Below are 16,752 nucleotides of genomic sequence, written 5' to 3'. Positions count from 1 at the left end.
GAGGTTGGACGGGAACCTCTGAAACCTTCTTCAAAAAAAATCTCAACGAGGAGCCTTTGAATCCTCTGAACCCTGGATATCCTTGGAAACTATGAGTACTGAAAATCTTAAGAATCTCTGGAACATCCCAGAAACCTTTCAAATGACAAAGGTCTTAAATGCTTTTATGAACCATAAAAATGTTATAGCGTCCTAACAAACATCATCTGAAACCACCACAGCCTCCTTGGGGAGTTCCTAAACCTTGTTAAAGACTCTTAGCCAAGAACCTTTTAAACCTTAATAGAGATCATTAAGAACCTCAGGAAACTGCTTAGATCTTCTGAAGGATCACAACAGATTCAACACACCCGCCCAATGCTCTCTCAAGTGTCATTACAGAGTTAAAATTCCAGGGCCCCTGGTAGTTCAATTGGTGGCTTATAAATCTCTTCAAAAACATTTCACATCTGAACATCTGGAACCTCCTAATATTTATTCCAAAGACCCCCAACAGCCGATTAAACTCTCTTGACAACTTGAAGCCTCATAACTTGTGGAAGATCAATAAAAACAGAAGTTTAGAACTTCTGGGGCATCTCCAAACTATCATACAGAACAACTTCTGGAACGTCATCAAAACCTCCCATGATCACTCAAACCAAACCACCTAAATGCCCCGAGGGTTGCCTAGAATCAAAAATGCTTTAAACTTTCTCCAACACACCTGGATCTCCTCCAAACCTGTACAGCAAAACACCCAGTCAGCTGAAATGAATCCACAGTGCCATTCAGTGGCCAGAGATGGGGACTGCACCTTATCTTACCTGCGACAATCGACCCACAGTAGAGCACCTGTTTCTCACCTACTTCCTTTGGGTTTACAGTCATGTTTGCTTCTGGCCTGGCTTCTCCAACCACAGCAGGTGCTGGTGAAAATCACCTGTCAGCTGAATTCAAAGTGAGGGGCGTTTAATTGTTCGTCATAGACACAATAGTACAACTAATGTTTGGTTCAAATTTTAACTTCAGGTTTATTGCTTCCATTATATTTTACATTCATGCTATACTTTTCTCTTTTATGTCTCACTTCTTTCAGTTTCCTGACATTTGTCTGCAAAAGCAAACACTTTCATTCAGCTTTTCATTTACTCCAATTAATCACATACACAACTTTTCTCTCGCATATTCTGGTTAAATTGTATTGAGTACTGAAAATCTGAAGCTCTGACATGCACACAAGGATAAATGTTTTTAAACACATTCTTGACCTTTATCAGCTACATCTTCATTCAGCCGACAATGAGAAGAAACATATTTTAGGCATAAAACAAAGGCTCCATGAGACTTGATCTGAATTTTACAGAAAACAAATGAAGATCTGGCAGACGTGACAAAGAAAGTAACTATTGTACAAAGTAGAAAATGTGGAAAGAGAGCAAGATGATGGTATTATTTACAGCACAGGACAAATAACATCCCTTACATTTCCAGTGTAGCTTATACTTACGCTGCAATTCAATCTCACCTTACACATAATGAAAACTAAATTCTTACATCAAAGACTTTTTCCACATATGACAGAAAGTTACTAAAATGATCAGCTTTAGGTGCATTTGCATCCAGGGGGAGGGGCTTGAACACATTTTATTGTCAGTTCTAGCTCTAAATCACTCTGTATATACGCGTGAAAAAACGAATTCCATTTAAAACACGACCTGAGTGTAAAGGTTTGTAGCTCTTAATTTAAACAAACACACTGCAATATTTGCTGAATGTGAGGTTTGGCATTAATTGGGCTATTTCTACCTGTAATGAGCATAGTAGCTGTATAGTTTATAAAAACAAAACTTTACATTAAATATTAAAATGTTATTTCTATTATTGTTCTGTTGTTTTTAATTCAATACACTGATATTATTTCAAAATACTATGTATTTGCATAAGACAATTTCTGATCTTTTTCATTCGTTTCCACCCTTCTCTCCATTTTATCTTCATCCAAACTTTACTCAGAATTTACTGATTCAATACCTGTCCCTAATTCCAGTAGGACTGAGCAATTGCTGATTCATTATTAAGATTAGAGATGTGTTTTAGTTCACTGCAGCACTATCGTTTTTAACATGGTACAAAGCCAAAGAAAACTGAGCAAAGCTTTACAATATAACTGCTTATAGTTATCATTCTACTGTAATTATTGTGTGACGTGGTCTCTGAACTGAAGAAAAGATAAAGAGCACAATTATCTGTCTTGTCCAAATTAAAAATAATCCTTGATCAGAAAGAAACTGACAGAACATTTATCGAATAGTTATGTGAATACTGTGAATAAGAAAATGGCAGACGAATATTCAGGCTAATTATTCTAGTTTAAATTTAAGTGCATTAACTTGAGGAGTGGGGGCAAAAAGTTATTTTCAGAAATCAGAAGAAATTTGTGTCCTTACAACAAAGTTGTTTTGTTGTAACGAGAAAAAACACGAGGCATGATCACACGCGTGTCCTTTCTAGGCTTCTGCACTTCTACCTAGATTTGCCAAATGTGCTAGGTACATTCAGGCTGTGATTAAATCTAGTCAGGTCCAGTTCAGCCCTATTCAGATCAGTTCAGAGTGATGATGCAGTGCAACATCTTCACCTACAGTATTAAACCTCATAAGGATCTCTGCCACATCAGTGAAGTTTTTCTGTGGTCCCTAACATCTGTGTTTGACGAAGGGAAAAAAATCATCACAGGGCTATTTTTCATCTGTTTTCTGCTGAATCCCAGTTTAGACTGGCTCTATCACGTTCACCTTTCCATCATGGAATTTCAAGCAATCTCTGGCTCATTTCCCCTTTGGTTCCTGGAGATGCAACAAAAACACTGTTTTCTTCTTCCTCTTCATGTTCCCCTTCAAAGATGGCGGCCATGGGGGCGGCAAAGAGTCGGCAGCGAGCGGCAAAATGTCGTCGGTACGAGCAGGGAGGAGCGAGGGAGCGAGGATGCATGGGGGAGGGTGAGAGGAAGAATACGGGAGGGGAGGAGGAGGTGAAAAGGAGACGGTTATGATCTTTTAGTCTCAGTCCCAACATGACAGAGTTTTGACCCCACAGAGACGTGGGAGACAGAGGCATGTCCAGAGTCATGTGGGCATTGACGTCAAGTGTGTCCGAGGAGTGGGACAGGCGTGTGGGTTTGCCTTGGGTTTGGTCGGGTGGAGGTGGCAGTGACGGTGCTTTCTGGAGGTCAGCAACAGCAGCAGGAGCCACAACTTTGCAGAGACGCTCAACAGCTGAGATTCGAGAAGATGATTCAGACCGGCTACCCTTTTTAAGCAAGAGAGCCTTGAAGCTCTCACTTCTCGCTGACTTTTGACTTCTGAGGGCTGCAGGTTGTGTTGGACGGAGCAGGTGGCCAATTGGGCTTAGCAGGGGGGAGGAGGAGGAAGACGGGATGCAATGTCTGTCTTCTTCTGATTCCTTCCTTCCTAGCATCTTTTTCTTCAACCTGAGACACAGAAAAAGACCACGCATTCTGGTTCAGCTCTGTAACAAGACAATCAAAGGCTTGTCAAGCTGCCCACTGTCTAAAAACAAAAGCTGTGTCTTCAGTAAAAGAAAACTACAAAACCACAGTGGTTACAAAAAATATCAAGATTTGAGACCATGCAGGAATGGATTTGTAAAGAAGCTTTCAATTTCCAAATAAGAACAAAGGTCACAAGTAGGAACACAGAAGCACCTCTGTCAGGGAACAAGGAATTGGGAAACAAGTTGACAACATAGCATGGAGAAGAGGTGCAAAGAACACACACTTTCAAGTTAGGGACCCTCAAACAAATAAATAAACGTCTTATTTAGAGTACAAGGATGGAGGGATGATAATTGATCTATCCAAGGTCAGGAACTAAATATCTACTACACATTCACTGACCCATCACAGTTTTACCTGCAGCCAAATCACGCCTACCAAGGTGTTCATGCTGTGCCTTCCCATACTGCACTGTTCCACAGAGGCAGACATAGGAATCAAGCAGACACATGAGAGTGTAGTCAAGGTGTTGGAACACGAACCCTATGCAGTGTGGGTTTGTGTAGTGCTACCTGTGGATGACAGCGAATAGATCCTCTGTGGTTCGTGGTTGACTGGAGACAAACATCTGGTCTGCTGAAATGCTGACGAACAAATCAGCTGGACAGAAAAACAGAGGGAGAGTTAAAACTACTTTGTGGCAGATCCTATTAGTAAATAATACTTTTAGCCAACCTTAAACAAAAACTACCTGTTCTGCAACAAAGCACCTACCAGTGTAATGAGGAGAATTTGTGCAAATACTGATCTTTAAAATTAACCTGATTCAGGTTATTTTTTTTGGATCAAGGCATCCTCATCCTTCAGAGAATGAAACTTTTTTGGCATGTGCCACAGCACTTGCTGACTGAGAGGTGTCCGAGTCAAAACACGAGTGAATACCAGAACCTCCAGCATCAAGCAGTGACATTTCTTACAGAACTTTCAAAGCCAAAGATCAACTCCCACAAACCCAACTTACCATCTGGAGATCCTCTGGTCTCCCTCGCATCCATTCCTGACTTCTGTGCCTCTTCCTTGCTCCTCTCCCTGAATATTTCCTCCCCGGGTTCCTGTATCTGGAGGTCTGGAAGTGACAACTCTCCCTGCGAGCTATCAGTGGACAGTGCACTGCTGAGGGAGTACCCATTCTGACCATTCAGACTGCAGGAGCTCTCGGAGTCGCTCATCTCACCGTCACACACTTTTGTCATCCTCACTCTCTCACTTGTTCGCATCGTTTGTCCTTTCACCACATCTTGTTCATCTTCAGAAGAAGATGAAGATGATGAAGAAGAGAAGGAGGGCTGAACTGTTGGTGACATCATTAGTAGTTGCCTGCTCACCCTCCTCTTCCTCCCTTTATCTTTGTGATTTGTGGAGAATGATGACATCATTATTGTCTTCTTTCCTCTGTCTTCCAACCGATGCTTCTCTTGTTGCTCTTCATGTCCAGCCAGCAATGACCTCTTCTTTGTCTTAGGAAGTGTTTTCTCATCATCATGTCTTGTCCTCATAATCTCAGCCCGAGTTTGGTTGTCATCTGTTCTGTTGGAAGCAGCTCTTTGGACCCCTGATTTCCTTAAGATGTTATAGGTCTCTGAGGTTCCCCATGTATCACAGTTCTCCAAGTTATACTCCAAGTTGGTTCCATTGATATTGTTTGGAGCTCCCTTGCTACTCCAGGGCTCCATGTTATTTAAGATCATTGAGGAGGTACAGGTCCCCATCTCAATGTGTGTAGACCCTGAAGTGCGTCTCTCCATGGCACCCATCATCCTGGTCAAAGTGTTTCTAGAACCTACGGTACTCACAACCCAAGAGGTGCTCTGAGTTTGTAAGATACCAGTGTTCTCCAGGGTTCCACAGATTCCAGAGGTGCTTTTTGGTGCCTCCCCTGTATTTTGGGCAACGAACTGTTGAGCTGTACTGGGTGAGATCAGTGAGAGATCTGGCTCATTGTGCAAAATTGGCAACTTCTGCATCTGAGGGGAGGTGGCAAGTGTTTGTATGGTGATGTCTGCAGGTCTTGTGTTTACCAGAGGAGAAGCAGCATCCACTGAGTGCGTAGGTAAAGTTGTAATGTCACAAGTGATTTGTGTTTTTTCAGCTGTGCATGTCAAATACCTTTGTGCCGGTGTCAAATGTGTGCAGGAGCAACCAGGTGGAAGTGGTAAGTGAAAGTGGATCCCAGGAGAAGCTGCTGTGATTTGGACATTTCTCGTCTCAAGGGGTGCTGTGAAACCCAGAAAACAATGAGAATGTTTCGGCTTCTCTGGGAAGAGGTGCTTCCTTGGACTGTCTGGCTGAAAAACCTCATCATTCTGTTTGACATCACAATATGTTGTGAAATCTCTACCAACTGCACTGTGATTCTGTACGTCTGAGTTGCCGTCATTTATCTCTACTTCATCTCTGCTCTCTACTAGTATTCTGCTTTCTCTGTGACAAGTCTGATTTTTTCTTGAGAGGGCCCAACATGAAGAATCCATGTGCCAGATAGCTGCTGTGTTTCCCTGTTTCTCTGCAGGACCTGTTAGCATGGCATCCTTCACCTGTTGTTGCGAAGGAGATTGCTGAAAATTGGTGTTGTGATTTTTGCCATTATTATAGGACACTTTCAGCCAGGGTTCATCAGGACTTGCAAGTTGATTGTTTGACTGCATAGCCTCCCTGTCTTGTTCACTGGATGGGATGTCTTGAGGAGTTTCAACACTAGTCACCTGAAACCAAGAGTTTCCTTGATTAGCTGGACTAGGAACACTGTCTTCATTTGATGTCCTCATTTCACTTTTTGTTAGGTTGTAGTATTCATGATTTGACTTGAATCTGGGTTGCTTTGCATCTGTGTTGGCTAGATTGTGAAAGCTGGCATAATCCATGATAGCACTAGATGTGTTATTTTCATTACCACCAAGAGTACAGACAGCATTTTGTGATCCAGGGTCAATTAGCTTAACTTCAGTGTTGCACAGGTCATCAAGAGCAGCATTTGCCACAGCACAGTCTGGATGAACTTCTTTGCTTGGCAGGTCATGGCAGGTGTTAGCAGGGCTAGCATTAGCTGACAACATCCCAGCTTGGCTACTCAGATCAACAGATGGAGCATCAGTTGGCACAATCGAAGTGAGCCGGCCTTCCTGGTTCTTGACGGCGCGAAGCTTGATGCCCTGCAAAGCTTGTGCAGTCACCAAGGGGCAGGGGGATTTTGCCATTTTAAGACAGTTGTTTTGGGACTTGCCAAAGCTTGATGATGGAAAGGGAGATGCAGAGAGTGTGGGGAGAGTAGGCAGAGGAGGAGGTGGTGGGGGAGGAAGTTCAGCAGGTGGCAAATCTGAGAGCCCTGAAATAGGAGGAAGAACAGTCGATGGGGGAGGAGGAAGAGATGTTAAAGGAGGGAAACTAATTGATGACTTAGCATCCTCCAAAGTGTGGTGACAGGGTTGCCTGATGGCATAAGAGTATGGGGGGGGTGATGGTCGGGAAGAGGGAGATAGAAGAAAAGGAAGTGGAAGGGAAAAAGGTGGGAGAGGAGGAAGAGGTGGAGGGGGAGGGGGAAGAGAAATAGATGAAGGTTGACAGGGAGGAGCAACTGAGAGTTTTGTGGTTGACGGAGATTCAGGAGGAGCCGACTCACAAACGGGGGAGTAGTAAACAGTAGGAAAGGAACATTTTGGTAGAGGAGGAGGAGATGGTGGAGAAGGGAGAAGAGGATATTTTGACGAGGTGCAGGAAAGTGAAGAGGTTGAGGAGAACAATGATGACTTCCTCTCTGGCACTGGCGGCTTTGGCCTCCTTTCCTCCTTTCCTCTCCTCTTCCAAGACCTTGTCCTGGGAAGGGAGGAGATGGAAGGAGATGCGGGTAAGGAGTTTGAGTGTGAAGATGACGACGGAGATGTCAGGGGCAGAGAAAAGACTTTAGGGCTTGCAGTGACAGGTGAGCAGGGGGTTATGGGGGAAGACAGAGGAGTGCCAGGAGCTGGGGTGTTCGACTGGCTGGAGTAGCCACTGGAGGGTGAAGCAAGGCACGGTAACCCAGCCATGGAAGGTGCAGTGGGTTGAGGGCTAAGACTAAATGTTAATCCCTCCTTCTCTGAACCCGGAGAGCCAGGGGGAAAGACATCGCCATGGAAGTGGCCAGGGTTTAAGTGGAGGTACTCAGATGGAGAAGATTCAGTGGCATTTGCGACCAGGCAATCTGGACTTAGGGATTCAAAGGTTGTGACTCTCCCAAAGTTAAGTCCACTCTGTGGTGTTTTGGTATTTTTCCGGGGCACCCAGGGGTCTTGGAAGGTCTGGGGATATGAGGTGTGGGTCCGTTGGGTTGTGAGCTCCAGACAAGGGCTGTACTCCAGACGAGAACTGGATGAGGAGCAGGAGGGTTTGCTACAACTTGGCCGGCAACTTAGAGATACAGAACGCAACGGTGGAGGAGGTGGGCGCTTGGACTTACAGAGAGAAATGCTGCGTGTGACTGTGCGACAGCAGGTGGAGGGACTGGAGTTTGTTTTCTCTCGCTTTAGCAAGTGAGAGGTGGTGATTTTCTCTGCACACATGGAGTTTCTGTCAGTGCAAGTGGGTGAGGAGTGACCAGATGACAGCAAGGGATCACAGCTGCAGCCTTCCCCAGAAAGACATCTCGTCTCCTGGGTTATGCTGTTCCACTTGGTTCTGGTCTGGCCACTGGAGATCACTGAGAGTGGCTGGTAGCCGCACCTTTCCCAGTTGTATGAGCCCCCGTCATTAGAGCATTGGGTGTCATGCTGGGCGGCAGGCTGGTCATCCAGAGCCTGGTGGGTAAACTGAGACTCTGAGTCTGTGATGGTGAATCTGTGGTGTTGGGCATCCTCAATCAGGGGTTTATCACTCGAGTAGGAGCACTCTGATTGGAGAATGCGACTGGGGGTGCTGGGGAGGGAGGAGGTAACAGAGGAGGAAGAAAAGGAAGAGGAGGAGGGAAATGGAGACTGGGGAATGACTCTGGCAGTGGGGTCAAAAGGCAGCAGGGGATGAAGGTCACTAGGGAAACCCTGTAGATCTTGAGACTGGAGAAGAAAATGGGAAAAAACAAACATAGAAAGAATCTTATTTTCTTAGTTTCTCTCAGAATCTTATAATCTTAGTTTCTCTTAGACTGACCTGGTGGCATGATGAAGAAGCAATGAGTGTCTTCCAGTAAGAGGCACAGTTACAGCTGGCCTCAGACTTCAGAGACCAGTTGGTGGCCAAATGAGGGGGGCTGTGGACTTCAGAGGACGATGTGCAGCAGGAGGCTGCGCGGTCCTGACATGAGTCCACACATTGGGAGGATGTAACAGAGACCATCAGGCTTGAAATCCCATCTCCTTTAGGGTCACAGACCCTTCTCGCTGATGACTGCCCCTGCTTTGTGATTTGTGCCCTGCACGTTTCCTCCGCCTCTTCCTCTGTGTTGTTCTGCCAGTGGGTGGAGGTGCAGGAGGAAACGGCAGGTGGACCCACAGTGAGGTCCTGACCGGGAAGAATCAAAGGCAAGTCTGGAGAGGCAGAAGGTAAACGAAAAGAAGCAGCAGAATTTGGTAATAAAAAGTCAGTTAAATTGACTGATATAGAGATAAACCAAGGCAGAAATGGGGGATTGAACAGGTGGAGGGTTTACCCGGGTTCTGACTGATATCTGGTGTTCCAGTAACTGTTTTGCGGTGTCCCAGGTTGCGAGGTCGCCGGGCTAATGAGTCAACACTGGAAAGCGGTCTTCGAAAACTTGCCTGGCGATCAAAACTCTCACCTTAAATATGCAAAACATAGAAAAACATTTCAAAGTCATGTATTCGAATTTAGATCACATTGGTTTTTCCTCTCAGAAAAGAATCTGAAGTCTCAGTCAAATCTCAATTTTAAGTAAAATCTTAAAATTCAGATCCTGTCGTAAGTACAATTATGAAGCCTGTGTCTAGTTTGAGTTGTCTTTCGAGTCCAAGTCAGGGTTCTGATTTGAATCCTGATTCTGAGTCCTGGCCACATTTATAGTTAGATCTAAGATTAATCTCAAGTCGGAGTAAAATCCCATATTGAAGCATCAATTTCTGTCTCTAAAAAAAAAAAAAAAAAAAAAAAAATCCAGATTTATGTCCAGTCCCCACCTGTTACATTGATAGGGACTATATCCGCACCAACTGCCTCAGCCTGTTGCCTCATCCTTTCCTCTGGTGTTGGAAGTCGGGATGTTGGCTCATAAGTGGGGGCGAAAACATCACAGCAAGAGGTGAGACTGACGGGGCTCAAAACCAGTGGGGTCAGAGGTCTCGTGCTGGTCAAGATGCACCTCTCATCTTCATCTGAGGAGACTGATGACTGAGCGAACACAAACACAAAGTTTAAGTCATACAATTGAGTTTCAATCCAGTTAAATTCAGCTTGACAGTAATGGACTCTAAACTGGCCTGGTAGGGTTGATTTAAGTCTGCATGCAGCTAAATTTCAGCCCAACAGTCAAATTTAACCTGAAAGAAGCCAGCGTAAGTAAAGTCGAGTCATCTGTTATGTTTAATTTGACAAAACGGGTTCATAAAAATCCAGTCTAGATTGATCAATAGGGTACTTTATTATTCCACAAAGGCAAATTCTGCAACTAACTGCCATGATTCAAAACCAGGGAAGCCTAGTCCGGACCGGCTTAACCCTGGTATGGTGTCACATTGTACCTCAGCTATCTGAAGCTTTCGGCGTGCCACTAGAATAGTACTCTAGTTATGTCTAATCAGTTTTAATCTAGTCTGATCAATGTTTACCTTTCTCCTCCAAACTGAAAACTTGAAACAAATGGAAAAGCAGGACTGTGAAAGAAAATCCAAGAATCTGGACCTCTGATAAGAGAGGAGGAGAGGACAATGGGGAAGAATAAAACAAGAGAAACAGAAAAATGGACAAAAGCAAATGAGTGCTCATGAGAAAGGACAGTAAAACAATGAGACACATACAGAAAAATTACAGGAGAACTGTGTCACTTTCATTTTGACCAGTAGGAGGCAGTAAAACAAACTAAGTCTGAAGGAAACAGGTGAGGCTTGACCACCTGACCAGAACAAGATCAAAACAGACTTACAAGACCAGGTCCAAGATGAACCTGGACTAAAATCAAAAGGACCAAACAAAATAAGGTTTGTTGAGAAAAAAAAAAAAAAGACAAGGACTTGATCAGACCAGAATTCATCTGGAAAAGAACCAGAGCAGCGTGTCATCCTAAAGATTGACATTATATATGACATTTACCCCAAATAAATGTGTTGAGAAACTCCAGAAAAAATTGCTCCTCAGAGCTGCAGAACCTGCCTGAGAGTTTTTAACTTTCCTTAAATGTTAAAATAATCCTGGGACACTGAAAACTGCTGACAGAGAATTTGAGACATTTTTTGGGAACAATTTGCCAAAACGCAAACAAATACAAGCAATAAATGAGCAGATAAATAAATAAACATGTGAAACAGGACTGAAGGTGCAGCCCACAGGAAACTAACTGAGCCCATGACAACTTCATGCTACTGCAGCCTCTTTAATATTCATGAACCTGCTCTGTGTCCATAATGTTGTGTGTGCTACTTACCATCTTCCGGCTTCTACTCTTCCACGCACTGCGCTTGCTGGCCTCTGATTGGTTGAGGCCACAAGACGACAGAGAGGAGGCAGGTCTCGGCTGGTGGAGGTGAGAGGCGTCTCCATGCTGAGTCAGCCTGTTACACACTATACACACACACACACACACACACACACATTTATATACAGGAGCGACAAATAAAGCAAGATGATGCACTGATGCTTGGATACCACAGCCAATAATCAGTAAGGTACTGATGAACATCTTTTTGATTATTTTGGGAAAGCTTACCTTAGTAGAAGAAAATTATGTTGTGTTTTATGGTGCAATGCAGCAAATCAACAGTGTGAGCTCATGATAGTGACTCTTCTTTACCAATTCATCATATATTATCACCATTAACAAAACACATAAGAGCTGGGGAGGGGGTGACATGTGGCACTGCAGCTGCTGTGATACATTCTGCAGCAGTGTGTGTGTGCTGTAGGTAGACAGCTCTGTCTGCAGCTCTCTGCAAAAACCTCCCAGTATTTGACAGTTGCATTATTGATAGGTAATTCTGAATCAATTAAAAAAATTCACAAAACAAGTGTTTCTTTTAAATTACCGTTTCATCAGCGTTTAAAGTCTTAAACCAAGTGGGTCTATGTTGCAGCAGGGAAAATGCAGCTTTACTGCACCGTTTCTACTTAATGCATGAAACTACTGCAATCACATACTTTAAATAAAATAAGTGTGAAATAACATTTCAGCGTAAAGATACTCAAGTACACAAACCTTAGCACCAAAATAATCTGGAAGCACCAAAGTAAAGGTAATTTTGTACTTACAGAACAAGCTATTTTATTGATCAGTAATTATTGATGTATTAATGTGTAAACATCACTACTGATAAAGCTAATGTAAAGAGTTAATGTACGGCCAGATGGTGTCCAAAACAAAACACTTTTAGTGGACTATATTTGCAGTACTCTGTTTAAAGTTGAGGTGAATAGGCCTTGAAGGCATCATGTACTGAGTACATTAATAAGTGAAGGTTTGTCCATCAATAAAATAAAACTGAGACCACTACCCCTCCTCTAGATTCATTAGAGCTGTTTTCCAATTTAATTCATATGTATTTTTCTATTGATGAAAACTGCAAGAATCAAAGTTAAAAGAATTTAAATAAAAACTTGAAATATGATGATCTCAGACTTATACATTTTGACCTCTGACCTTGGAGTTCATCAGTGCTGCTGGATTGTCCTTTTCCAGGGATGAAGAGCAGACCATGCTGAGGCTTCTGGGTACTGTAGTGAACAGACCACGTACTGTCTCCGTTCCCTGCTGCAGAGAAAAAGACAGATGTTATAGCACAGTTCAGTGCGTGGCTTGCTCTGTGTTTAATCAGCAAATCCATTCACACACAGTGGAGCTGTGGGGATCAGCAGTGCAGCACTCTCAAGGTCACCTCACACAGTGCCGGGGGCTCTTATTTTGAAGGAGCAGCAGATTAACTGCGGTATTTAGGAGCCAGATTTGGGGACAAACCTGAAGATAAATGCCCAGTTTTCTTCAGCTTGACACACAAACCGAAAACAAATAAAAGCAATAACTAAGTTCAGATGATTTGGGAGAAAACTGGGGCTCACTGTTTTCAACAAAGCATGTGGACACAACCTATTCATTCCAGTTCACTGTAGTCCGGATTGAGTCATAACGTCTAATTAATAATCAACCTGCTCAACCATCAGCACTAGAATCACTAGCACTCATCGCGTGCCCCATGCAATGACTAACAACCGTAGAGTAAATCAGCCCACACCACGTTGCACCGACTTCATTTTGCGACACAAGCTCCTTTTAAAGATTTAAAAAGTACATTTTCAACCTTTGGAGAATATTTAATACATAAGGTTTGTTTGGGACATGATGGATCCCTTTCACTTTTTGTTTCTGTGTGTTGAGAGCCAAGGATTCCCCAAACATATTTTAATATAAAGACATGCTATTAAATTCTGATTAAATAAAAGAAATGCATGCAGTGCAGAGGAAACTTATGATGGGGACTGTAGCCATAAACAGGGTAACGATAACTATACTAAAGACTGGGAGATAACATCACATTACCAGAATCCTAAATACGAGTACCATCAGGTACATGAGAACCAAACATTGTGGTCCTGTTTTTGGTTTCTGATCACTCAGGAAACAGTGATCAGGTGTTTGCATGGCAGAGGATCCTGGTATGAAATTCTGCTGGGTTCTTAAATGGGTGGCCGGCTGACTGAAATGCAGTCCCGGGGGCCCATGAGCCTTCAACAAGAAACCTACATGATCCTTGTGGAGGTCGCAGAATGGAAGAGTCTTTGAACAGGTTCTTATAGTTCTTTAACACCAATTGAGCTGGTCTTTGGTACTTCCTTGGAGAGATCCAATGGTACTTGGGGTCCGTGAAGTTCTTGAGTTGGTTTTATCCATTCTTGAGGGTCAAATGATTCCTGTAATGTTGCCAGGTTTCCCTGAAAAGGTACCATATGCCTTTAGGGTAGTCCCCTGGAGTCCTTCAGATGGATCTGAGGATCCTTGAGGAGGTTCCAGGAGCAGCTGCAGCACTTGAAGTGGTATAAGAGGTCCAAAAGCTCCAGGAGTCCGTGAGTGAGTTAATGGTACAGTTGCTATGGTTACCTAAGTTTCCCACCTTGCGCTCTGATTAAGAACAGAGGTTCAGCTGCTAACCTTGACAGCCAATCAGAGAGTAGGATTTATTACTACTCGGCAATGATTTCCTGCTCAGTTCATCATTGCTCAGACACACACACACGACATGCACACTCACCTGAGGTCTTACTGAGATATTTGAGGACGGATTTGATCGTTGCTCTGATCAGAACCATAATGACGCCGCGCACACTCCTGAGGCTGCAGCAGACAGAGAGGCACTAATACAGCTGCAATGCCACTCCCCTCCACCTCTCTCTCCAGCCATTCTCCCTCTACATCGCTGCCCCGCCCCTCTCTTTCAGGGAGCTAGTGTGGCATGTGTGTGCTAGCAGGTAATGATGGGCTGGACACACACACACACACACACGCACACACACGCGCACACACGCGCGCGCGCGCACACACACACACACCCTCTCACACACACACACACACACACACACACACACCTTTGTAGAAGTAGGGACATGAAGGAAGAACTGAAAGTGTGTGTGTGTGCGCATGTCTCCATTTTTTACTCCCTGATTGCCACAGGCAAAGTGTCTTTATTTTTGTGAGGAATGAACATGTTTCCAAAGGGAAGACAATTCTGTCCAGCAACTGCACGACCAGGTGTGCTGCTACAGTAATACAGTATAAATAATAATCGACACGGCCTGTCCATTATCTCTGCGGAATAAAACAATCACATTTATTGCAGTAACAGTAGAAACACCACAAAATAAAAGTCCTTTTACTGCATTCCAAATGTTAATGCAGTAAAAGTCCAAAAGTATCAACATTCTTCAAGCTTCTTGGTGTGGAATCCCAAACAAATTTAAAAGATTTGGAATGACAACAAATGAAAATATAAATCATGATACAAGAGACTTTTCTTGAACATAACGGGTTGAATATTTCCTGCAACTAATGGAGGAATGTGAATGCTTCTGCATTAAAACATGGAAATGTGAAGTTTTCACCCTCCAACAATGAAAAAAATAGAGATGTGCAATTTCTTTTTAGTTCACACGTTTGTTTTCACATATGTGCACATGAACACATAAGCAGATATGTCATCTGTTCACACCTGTTGTATGATGCACTCCTTTTTATAAATTTGGTTACACCCATTCAAATAATAAATAGAAACAGTGGAGATGAGGATCATCCTCACCTTCATCATCAGTCACAAACTGGGACAGATCCTGTTTGAATGTACCAGTTATGTGGGCCACTGGAGCAGCTAATTAGTTCTGTCTTTGTGCCTGACAGCCTGTTCCTCCGTCTGTCTATCCTCACCTCCACACTGTTTTTTTGTTAGTTTAATTAATTAGTAAGTAGGCCACACTGCGCTACAGTGAATATATATAGCTGAAATAATCAACTCTGAAGTCAGAAAAGGTGCAGTTATTTCAGTCAGATGAGAAAATGATCTTTGGTCCAAAATCAAACCGGGTCTGACATACACAGTCAATCGGGACTACACATGCAGATCCAGGTGTGCAATATAGCTGGATCTGCATGTCTGATGTGCAGCTGAAGTTAGCAGGTACAGTCAACAGGTTGCAACTGTTATGCATTAAAGCCAGTTGATCCTAGTGCTGCAGCTAATCCCTGCTGACACACTCAGGAGATTAAACCCACAGGGGAGTTAATTAAGCGAGAACATGCCGAACTGGTGCGTTTTGAATGTCGTGAGATGAGACTGCTTTCTATTGTATTGACTCTGGAACAAATGCAGCAATGACACCATTTTTTTGTCAAACTTGGTTTGTTGGAATCATTCAAGACCAAACTGAGCTAACACAAAAAATGGGAAGTAGTGACCATGTAGTTTGAAATTAACTGGAAGTTTCAAACTACATGCTCCTTCAAACTAGAGAAACTGGGATCATTGAAGACCAACAAGAGGCAAAGGGGGCTATTCAAGACCAAACTAACAGTTTGTTTGGTTTAATTGAGACCAAACTGAGCTCTATCAGTTAATGGTAGAAAGAACTAACAGGTGAGGAATGTACTGAGCCAAAGTAGTCTAGCTGGGAACATGTAGGGCTGGAAGGAGCCAGGCAAGATGGGACCAAATCCAAGATAAAACTAGTCTAATATTGGGCAAAAAAAAAAGAACCTTTCAGAGCTCAGAATAGCCTGTCAAACTACCTGGGACTATCAAAACCAAACAGTCATTAAGAACTCAGCAAAGTTAGAACCACTCGGGACAGAGCTGGGCCAAGCAAGAAAACAGTCAGACTATGTTGACCCAAGAGTCGACAAACAGTTGGGACAGAGTGATCGTGGTACTAGAAGAAGAAGAAATTCTATAATAGCGGAACTAGATGAAAACAGTCTATACAGATGTTTAACCATCTACCCAGACTTCCGAGCGTACCTCTTTGCAGAAGAGGCGTGGTCTGTGTGGCCTCCAATCTGGAGCTCCTCCCTCGATGGCGTCTCACACAGATCAAGCCGTTTCTGCGCCTCCTGCTGGGCCGGTAAGGATAACACGTTGGCACCTCAGGCTTCCCGAGGCAGTACTGGGTGCTGAAAGGGGGAGGGGCAGGTAGGTTGTAGCCAGGGCGGGGCTCCAGGGTCAGGGGGCATGAACTTGTTCGGTGTCGCTGCATGAGGACAGGGCAGGAGGAGCGCTGCTGCGGAAGGGGTGGGACTTGTGGCTGAAGTTTCCCATGAGCCTCTGCAGCAAAGGAAGGGTGGGTATGGGGTTGTAGTGGCAGATTCTGTGAGCGATAACAGAGACCGTTGCCTGGATACTGAAGGTGCAGTGGGAGGGACCTTTTGTCACCTGAGTGAGACCCTGACCTGCTGACACTGTTCATTCCCCAGATGGAGTCCTGCTGCTGGTGGATTTTGGCGCTGAGCAGGCGGCGGCGCAAGCTACCCTCTGTTTTTGGCTGCAGGGAGGCCATCTTGCGTGGAAGAAGCTCATCTCGCTCTTCATCAG

General features: G+C 43.9%; 1 protein-coding gene across 3 annotated transcripts; it reads right to left on the bottom strand.

Annotated features, from left to right (window-relative positions):
* Window positions 1-1,235: 1,235 nt before the first annotated feature.
* Window positions 1,236-16,752, bottom strand: LOC113127242 (mucin-17-like). Of its 3 annotated transcripts, none has more exons than XM_026301645.1 (10): window positions 16,183-16,752; window positions 12,327-12,437; window positions 11,118-11,254; window positions 10,306-10,380; window positions 9,658-9,868; window positions 9,174-9,302; window positions 8,675-9,051; window positions 4,518-8,580; window positions 4,069-4,156; window positions 1,236-3,472 (listed from the first exon to the last, which is right to left on the bottom strand). In XM_026301645.1, exons 1-10 carry the CDS (start codon window positions 16,715-16,717, stop codon window positions 2,785-2,787), a joined length of 6,414 nt encoding a protein of 2,137 aa, XP_026157430.1. In that variant the 5' UTR covers window positions 16,718-16,752; the 3' UTR covers window positions 1,236-2,784. The 3 variants fall into 3 exon arrangements, with proteins under 3 accessions (XP_026157430.1, XP_026157432.1, XP_026157431.1); XM_026301647.1 differs by lacking the exon at window positions 16,183-16,752 and adding an exon at window positions 13,930-14,005; XM_026301646.1 differs by lacking the exon at window positions 10,306-10,380.

This window comes from Mastacembelus armatus, chromosome 2 (genome assembly GCF_900324485.2).
Source record: "Mastacembelus armatus chromosome 2, fMasArm1.2, whole genome shotgun sequence".
Classification (NCBI taxonomy): domain Eukaryota; kingdom Metazoa; phylum Chordata; class Actinopteri; order Synbranchiformes; family Mastacembelidae; genus Mastacembelus; species Mastacembelus armatus.
This window is presented reverse-complemented; position numbering and strand designations above follow the sequence as displayed.